Genomic DNA, 9,456 nt, shown 5'->3' with positions numbered 1-9,456 from the left:
TGCGAACTGTAGCGACACTGCCTGGCTGGCAGTGATGCACAAACTGAACCTTTAGCAAGTTGCTGCTATTTTTCCTTCATTACTCTTCTCTTAGAACTACCAGATTTCCCAATAAAGAGGGGTCTTTTTAGGGGGAAAAAAAACCGCTCCTCTGTCGAAACTGGTCTTTGGAAAGTTGCACCCTGTTTTCCAGATACATGTATGGCCATGGTTCTAGCATTGGAGGAGAGACTAGAGAAAGGAAAAATGTTTGAAGAATAAGGAATGCTTTCAGCAGGTGTGTAGGGCTCTAGGGAGTGACAAAGCCACAGCATGCAAGTGTGGGAGAAGTCACTTCGGGTAAAGCCCAATGCTAAAAGAAGCCCCACTAGAAATTACATCCCCCTCAGCGTCTTGAGCTGTGATCTCCCCTGGAGAAAGCGACCCTGCATGCATGTGGGCCCCTTTGGCCACTTGCTCCATCCCAGCCCTGACCTCATCGCTTGAGTTCATATGTGGACACACCGAACTCGAAGAATGTGAGGGCTGTCTGGGAAAGGATGGATGAGGAAACCCAGGCATCTTTAATCAAGTAGAACTGGTACTAAAATAAGTGTTTTCTGAGTTGCCAAGAGTTTCACACTCAAGGGAGGCTATACAAAATTCAAAGTTGTATTTTAACTGTTTGGTAGTAGCTCTTTAACTGGTAACATCTCTTCTTCTGAAATTTTGCTCCTGGCAATCAAGAAAACAAATTGAGGCTAATTGAATAGGAGCCATATGTGTGATAATTAATTGGGAGAGCATTCTGATTCAGTGCTTTGTAGTTCCCTGCCGAGTTAAAGATGCATTCACAACTCCAATTCACTGAATCATTCTAAGAGGCCAGAATAAAGACAGAAGGGAGGCATCAGAGACGGAACGCATGCTGAGGTCATGCAGGAACACAAGCAGAGATCAAAACCACAAGCAGGATAAATGAAAAGGGAAAGGGATGGGCAAAAAAGGAAAAGGCAGGCAGTGAAAAATCTGAGAGGATAAGGCAACAGCCATAGATAACCAGGAACTCAGACCTTTAGAGGAAAAGAAATCATGAGCGTAATAGAAGAGGACTTTTAAAGACATTTGGAAAGGAGGGCAGCAACAGGACGTAAGGGAATGATGAGAATGGACTCATCAGGAATAGGAAACATGTAATATTTTAAGAGCCCATGTGGATATATAGTGGCACTAAAATTTTATAAGCTGTTCATCTAATGCTTACCTTCTAAATTATGTAAATCTAGTGAGATCCAATAAACCAATGAAATTTCTATCTAGTATTGGAAACATGTTGAAATGGATTGACTGAATTTCCATAAGAGTATGTGTTCCCAGCAAGCGTGCATCCCATTCACTTGGATAATGTAGATTACTTCCTGTTTTACATTTAACTGAATCAAACATTTAGGGGTTAAGCTGAGGTTTAGAGCACTGTACTCAAACCTTCCGTTCAAGAAGATGCTTACTCAAGCAATTTTTGTCAGGCTATGCAGACAGAGGAAAAGCTGAGATCACAGAGGAGATGTTCAGCAAGTGTAACTCTTTGACTTGAGGTGATACCAAAGTTGTGTACAGATGGCAGCAGGGAATAATTTTTGCTATAGCTTGCTCAAGTCCTGGTTATCTCCTGAAGTACAAGAGTATGTACTGGACCCAAATTGCCTCAGGGCTCATAGGAGCAAAATGTAAAATCTCTCTCACTTCTTACTGAGATAATGCAAAATGCAAAATTATGTCACCATTGCCACTGAGAATTGTCTCCAAAACTTTGTCCTGGTTGGGACTGTGTAAATACTGGATGAATACTAGAGGGAATTTTTTTAAAAAAAAATAAATAAAAAAATCATTTGACTAGCAGTATTTACTCTCAAAATACCAGAGATCTTTTCAATCTAAGGAGTACTGTAGGATCCACCATAATGACTGATGTAAATGATTATTTCTCTCAACAGTCCTTGCAATGAAGAAAAGGGAGGTTTTAAAAGTTGCCCCTATTTTAGACTGGATTTTGTAAAACTGCACAGTAGCAGTAAGATTTTTCTTGTTCTTAAGTGCAGTGTAATTGGTGTGACACTGGAATGGCTTTATTAGCTTCTGTTTCTTCATCTTTTGGTGAGAAATATGTATACGGAAAATCCTATAGTGAACTAAACTAGAATTTCTGGTGTAGGATTACTTTGTAAGACATCACTCACCAGTCTTTATCTTATTCTTGTATTTCCTCATACACTCTAGCTGTCTCTACCTCCTAATTTTCTTTTTAAGCAGTCACCTTGAGTCTGAAACTGACAAAGTATCTTAAATGTGTGTTATTTTAATAACGCACACTGAAAAAGCATAACAGCACTTTATCAGTAATAAATAATACTAGGAATTAATTCTGAAATGCCTTGCTCTCCTTTCCTCCTTTTATGTTTAAATAATATGCATCTCTCTTTGTGGAGTAAAGGAAATAAACATCCTCATTTACTAAAGCAGCTCCCAACATTTTGATAATTTTCTTTCTTTGCTGTCTGATCTCACTTTCTCTCTCTGGTGAAAATTTCACCAGGACATTTCTCATCACATCCTTTCTACTCTTCAGGTCCTTACAGATTCTTAGGCTTTTGCCAATTCACTCATGGGCCCATGAGCCAGTGCAGAGCCCAAGTGAGTTAGTCCAGCAGACCATCTTTATCCAGAGCTAGGCACAGCCTAGTACCTTTCCTGTAACGTTTGCATTGACTTACAACAGGAAAAACAGAAAAATAACACCCACCTGCACTATTTCAGATGCATGGTTTTGTGTGTAATTAACACACTTGCTTTTAAATTAAAGGTCTGCTATGAATTTCAGACATTGAGCTTTAGCTGTGATGCAAAGTCCTGTGCCAAGGCCCATCCTTACAGGACTGTCAGGATCCCAGCCCTTTTTCACTAAGAATGAGCATGAACGTTTCTGTGCAGTTGGCATAATCCTTCCACTTAAAACGTTTCTTGTATTGCTTAGTATAAAATAGTGACTAAATGTCTCTCTAAAGAAAAAGCATGTTGGGACAAGGAAAAAAAATTAAGTAGCAAAATAGACAAATAAGACAAAACTGGAAAAGGATTTGGAAAAGGATTAGTGAATATTTTGAAGCACAGATGCTTAAGAGACCTGGCTTACAAATAGGAGATGAATTCCCCAGCTAAACCTTTGAACGTCAGAGCAGGCAGGTAGGCGATTTAATTCATGTTTGGGCACTCAGCTTTTGATCTCAAATTCACACCTCTCATCTGCATCCCTGTTGCTGCTGGAGCACAAAAACCTTGCCTTCAGGAAGGGCTTCAGAATATTCCAAATAAACATGCTTGGTAGTATCCCTGCAAATGACTGCAATTCTGATTTTTATACCTACTTAAAAACAAACAAACAAACAAAACCAAAAAACCCCACAACCCACCAAAAAAACCCTGCAAAAATAAACAAACCCAAGAAGCTCACAGAATAAATTATAAAAACCTTTTTAAGAAAGTCAAGAAACCCTAAGAACAGGAAATGTTATTGGTAATAAGATCTTCCTGTATTTTAAAAGAGTCCTTTGACAGTGCTGTCTTTAACAACTGGAACTTTTTATACCTTGGCCTTCCCCAATTTCCTAGCATGCAGTGGAAGCCACTTTCTGTTATTGTTAGATGGGACAATGGAGCAGTCAGGGAAGGAGGGGAAGAAGAAAGCATGAAAAAAAGAAAAGTCAGAGTGAGCGATGAGGAAGAAGTTACTTTCATTTTTAGGAGAGCTTACTTTATTAACACAAGTTAAACCATACAGCTGCCCAGAAGAGCTGATCGTACTGTCAACCTTTGCTTTTATAATTGCACTGAAATCCTTCTGCGTTTTAGATGAAATTGATTTAAAACTACTTGAGTATCCTCACACTTCCAATTAGTACCACTGGTTTTGCCTCTGGTGTCCTTCAAATATTCATGGATGCCTGCTTATTCTGCCATCTCCTCAGTCTCCCTCCTGCCTCGCTGTCGTACCCTGCTACTACTCCTCTGTTTTTAATGCTAACCCTTCCATTTATAGTGCCAGCAGTGTAAGACGTTGACACAGAATTGTTAAAGATTATTTTTTTTCCAGACTCCCATGAATAATCGTGGATCTGCAGCATAGGAAAGTTGCTCTCTGTTAGATTTTCCTGTTAGATGTCATGGAAAGAAGGATTAAAATTCATTGGACATAGACAAAGAAAAACTTTGGATCTGCCCTAGAAAAGCATCTTTTGCATCCCCCAGAGGGGAGTTGCTTTTCTTTGTTTTGTTCTTTTTCAAAGCAGAGATCCCCTCCTTCACAGCGGGAATCCTGGAAATATTAAATTTGTGTTTGGGGGCAAAACTCAGCAACAGCAAAGCAGATAGAACAACTGCAATTTTATTTTCATCTTCTGGAAATAATCACAATGATTTTTTTTAATTTATTTTATTTTTTTTTCCTTCTCAGTTTACTCAATTCTCAATATCTACTGTATGTTCCTCAGGCTGCCTGAATCCCCTGCAGTCTTTTTTCTACCTTTCTAAAGAAATTGGGAGAAAGTAGGAGAAAGTCTTTCCAGGTTGAAAAAGTAGGCAGTGTTTTTGCACAAAGGAAGTTTAGGAAGTGACTTTAGCCTTTCACAAAGGGAAGTGATAGTTACAATGTCCTGAGCAGTGCTATGTAAACCAGTGCATTATCTCAGTGCCCATGTAAATACTGGGTTTAAAGAGCGTGAGATAGATATTTCAGGAACTAAGTAGGGTACTGACTTCAAAATTGCTGAAGACATTGAAACAAAATCACTTGCTCTCTAGGGCAAGTGCTGAAGGATCTGCGCTCGGTTTGCATAGAATAATGCAATTTGGGAAGAAATCCAATTACAGAGGTAATTATCACCTTGGATGAGTGATAACAACCAAATTTAAAGCAAGAGGCTACTGGAGGAAAGCCCAAGTCACCCACTAGCCCCAAAAGTTCACTTTGAGAGGTCCTAGCTGACAGCAAAAAGCCCGGGAGGAAAGATGCTGATTTGTGATTGTTGGCACGATATATTAGAGTTTAATGCTGTGCAAATTCCCGTTGCCTTCAAGAAGGTACAGGCGTAGCTTTGGTTTCTAACAATTGTGGAAGATTTTTAAAGTCCAAAATGAACTACCTGACTGAATTAATGAATTTCAGGTCAGAGGGTTTCTTTATAAACTGTCTGTATTACCTTCGGTTTTAAAAAATATTAAAATTATTTTTCACAATATCTGTAAAGATTTGGGGTTTTCTAGTAGTGTCTGAAAAGGTAAATCCTTTCTTGTCTCATGTCCTGATTCCTATGCTTTAGCTGCTGAAGCAGTTGTTACTGTTCTTGGAGTGGAGGGTAAAGCTGCAATGCAGCCTAGTTTTGTTTTGCTTGTGAGAGCTGTTTTGTTTCCTTCCCTTCTTCCCAGTCAGGCTGTGTTACTTGTCTCACAGTGTCCAGAAGCACTCATGATTTTCCCTGAGTGTTGCGTGCGGCTTAAAATGGGAGAGATACAGAGCCAGAGCTGCATACTGGCCAAAAGGATTCCTACTTATAGATAAGAATTTTCTGAAGTATTGCTTGATTGGTGTGGGTCTCATCTCAATATTCTTCAAGAACCGAAAAGCTGCGTAGTTTGGTAAAAGACTGGGGTAGAGAATAGGATTGACTTGTACCTCATAGTGTCAGGCTGATTTCAGAGTTACTGAAATAATGAGTCTCATAATCTTAAAACATACACATTTGGAAATCAGCAGCATTTTTCTGCTGAGAATAGAAAATTGATTGAATACCATAACCTAATCTTTATGCTTACTCTTGCATATGTTATAATTGCAGGTGGATGTATATCAGGGCAGACAAATTCTGACAACCTTTTTGACATAAAATCATCTTTATATTCTGAACTGTTTGGAAGGCCCTCCCCACCTTGCCATTTTCTATTGCATAGGAAATGAAAATTGCAGTTACAATAAACTGAGCCATGTAGAGGCAGGAAGATAAATAATACATCAAATAAGATGTTAATCAATGTGGATAATGAACTAATATTAATTACAAATAATTCTAATTAAGAATCCAACTGTACTTCTTGCAAAGCAAAGAACATGCTTTTTTAAAGCAAAAAATCAGTTGCTGGTAGGCAATAGAAGTAGAGCAATTCTGTTCCTCTTCTGTCTACTACATGGAAGCCTGTGTGCAATTTTTTCTGTTGGTCGATTTTCCACAGCTTTTTTTGAGGAGGCTATATAGAGTGGATGAAAAGGTTTTCTAATAGTGGGGACATCAGTGGCATCCTTCTCCCAGTTGGCTTCAGCATGAGCTTAGTCTCAGCTCAGGAACATCCAACCTTTTAAATAATTTTTATAATGACACACCAAATCCCGAGAGCCAATATTGAGATGAGGACATACAGACTCCCTGAGAGTCTCTGCTGTGCTTCAAAGACAACATTACCCTGGGTTTACACCATCCTTTTTCAGTTTTATTCCAAGTGTTTGAAAGTCTCCCATATAACTAACTTCTTTGGTGCAGTCTTCCTCGGGGCACATCTGAGTTCTCATAGTGAGTAGCTAAATTCAGGTTGAGTTGACTGGCCACCCATCAATAGGTGAAAATCTCAGCTATGCTCTGAGCTCCACCCTGGTGAGCCACACTCCAGCCAGTCCCACCTGGCCATGCCACCCTCTTCACGGCTCAACAAACAACACGATGAGGACCATGCCTGGGTGTCTCCCTCGGTTCCCACACCAGGAGAGGCAGTGCCTTGGCACTTTTCCCCTGCATTTGCAGGCTGTTGATCAGATGAGACTACCACTACAGGTAATCTTATGCTGACTGTTTTTTGGGGGCAAATGACCTTGTCTTGACTCATTTTCTGCTTTAACAGGATTTTCCAAGTAGGAATAATATTTACGTATCTGACTGATAGACTTTCTGCGAACGCTAGTATTTGAGGGCAAAACTTCTGAGTTTATTAATGAAATATCCTGAAATCCTAAAGTACAACTGCCAGAGCAGTATTTCATGGAAATTTGCATTTACTATAGCGTTTCTGTTAGCCAGGCTTTCAGTTGTACCCTGAAGACTTGGGAGATGGATGCTCGGGAGATGCTTTGGACTTCTAGTAGTGAATATCCCTGGTCACTACAATAACCACCCCCTTCTGTTGGACACATGCTTGCCTGCAGTGATTTACCCATTCCTCATTTTCAGACTTTATTAGTGTCTTTTGTTAGAAGTAGGAATGAAATCTCAATCCCAATCTAGCTTTCACTTTCAGTTGCTTTCTGGTTTGCAACCATTTCTCCAGTGATATTTATATTCCTCTGCTACAGTGGAAACACTGAGTAGGGAACGTGTCTGTCAGAAGGCAGGCAGGGTTACTGTCTGTTTGGACTAAGACCCTGTAATTTACTCTTTTTCAAGTTATAAAAACGACCAGGGACTCTCATTGCTGCCTAGCTAAATATGAAACTAAATAAAGTGATTTTTTTTTGGTTGTTTTTCCATAGATGTTATACAGCCACAGAAATATTTTCACATGAAGAAAACCGCTTGAGTCCTGCTGTTACCCTTAAGGCTTAGAAGGAAAGAAAGACTGATTTAATATTCTTTCTAATTCGCTCTTTTGGTGGCACCTGGCTGATGTGCTTCTTTAATCAGTTCAGTTATTTAAGTGCATAGTGTTGTGTATTACCACTGGTGCCAAAATCTGAATGGACTCTGCCCCACAAGAAGGAAAATGAGGCAGGAAGATTTTGAGGAAAAAAGGGAGGGAACACAGACACTTTTGGTTTGTGTGCTGAGAAGCTACAATATCAATAGCAATACTGAACTAACTATATATGCATACTTGGACTAAACATATGAAAAAATTAGAATGTGGACTGCATAATGATATAAACATAGAATGAGAAGATATGTTAAAAAGAAAATAAAAATGTGGTTTGGAGAGAATCTTATTTTTTAAAAAAAGAATTGGCTTTACAATGTGTCTTTATTTCCAGCACAAAAAGATCAGACCATTCCAACACCAGACTGGCGATTCAGATCGAGAAGGACGCAGGTATGGCCTGGGAGTTTGGTGTTCCGTTTGATTTGCAAAATGTGATGTATTTACACCATTGAGGCTTTGCCTGCAAAGCTGGAGAGATGCAAAGGGTTTAAACATGTGAACAAACCAGAGGGATTTAAATGTAGCAGAGCATTGGTTTAAGTCTTGTGACTTGTTAAGTAGATTCGCTCTTTATTTACATGTAGCTGGTTCGAGAGGCACTGGGCTGCAAATTGCTTGGTGCATCATACCATTGCTGTTTTTGCAGAGTACGCAGCAGAGCCCTTAGCTAGGCTCAGAGGTCAGCTGTGGGCAGGGAAAGGTTTTGGAAAAAAGCATCAGTGACCCTACTACTGAGCAGTTTGGTCTGACAGGTATCTCCTCTTCCCTGGAGAGAAGCCTTTTTGGAGAGGGGAAGGAAAAGGAAATGGGAAAAATTGGCAGGAATGGGTAAAAGAATCATAGAATCATAGAATCATAGTAGAGAAAATGATGGGATTCTTTAGGTATCAGTGAATCAAATGAGGTCCAATCCATGGCAATGCAAAGCACCTTCCTGGGCTGCAGGAAGCAGTTCCTGTGAAAGAAAGAACATTTTTTTTGACAAGTCAGTGGATGCAGAGAGCATGTGGTACCTTAGCTGACACGCTTCAGCACCTGACAGGATGGAGCCCTTTCCAAGGGAAAGCAGTACAAGTGCTTCATGCCAAATCCCAGACCCAGTGAGAGAGGCCAGGGTTTCATCAGTGGGTTTCTTCCACTTTAGAGTTCTGCGGCTGATTATATTTTACCACTGGGGTATCATGGGCTTCTGTTGTGGAGGTATAAGTTTATACTGTGATTATTGCTATTATGTTTTTATCCCACCCACTCCCCCTTTTTTTATCTTTATCCATTACATCAGTAGCATGAACAAATACACATCTTCAAGCAGACATAGGTGTAATCCAGGGTGTCCAAGAAGGTGAGAGAGGTGTTAGCAGTTTGAGGCATGTACAGTGCTCTTTCATTATTTATCAAGGCAGAGAGTTAAGATGTTTCCCAAGGCCCTTCTGTCATCTGACAGCAATAACCTTTAGCATTATTATGTATGCTAATAAGCTAATTATGATTTAAACCCTATAGTGCAAGTGAAACATTCTTTTTGTGTGTATGCTTACAAAATTTATTTTATGATTCGTTCAGATTTTGACCAAGTATATTCTAGAAGGGATATAGCTGAGTATGTCTATCTGTGCATACACATCTGCATGTACTCACATACCAGTGCTGGATGCATTATATCCATGACGATGAAAAGCAGCATAGTAATATGCTCACTCCTCTTCTTGTATTGAGGAGCTATTTGTAGCTTGTCATATGTATATCTTG

General features: G+C 39.6%; 1 protein-coding gene across 1 annotated transcript in view; it reads left to right on the top strand.

Moving 5' to 3' along the window:
* The window catches only part of LOC104277010 (pecanex-like protein 2), a gene marked incomplete at its 5' end in the record, with an annotated part of 53,956 nt that overhangs the window by 8,692 nt on the left and 35,808 nt on the right, over nt 1–9,456 (top strand). The window contains one exon of the mRNA XM_009873515.1: nt 8,039–8,097. Within this exon, the coding sequence (XP_009871817.1) occupies nt 8,039–8,097 (59 nt within the window). The remainder of the gene's footprint in view (nt 1–8,038; nt 8,098–9,456) is intronic.

The sequence above is a fragment of the Apaloderma vittatum genome, unplaced genomic scaffold (assembly GCF_000703405.1).
Source record: "Apaloderma vittatum isolate BGI_N311 unplaced genomic scaffold, ASM70340v1 scaffold21807, whole genome shotgun sequence".
NCBI lineage: Eukaryota > Metazoa > Chordata > Aves > Trogoniformes > Trogonidae > Apaloderma > Apaloderma vittatum.
Note: the sequence above shows the minus strand (reverse complement) of the source record. Positions and strands in the feature narration are given on the sequence as shown.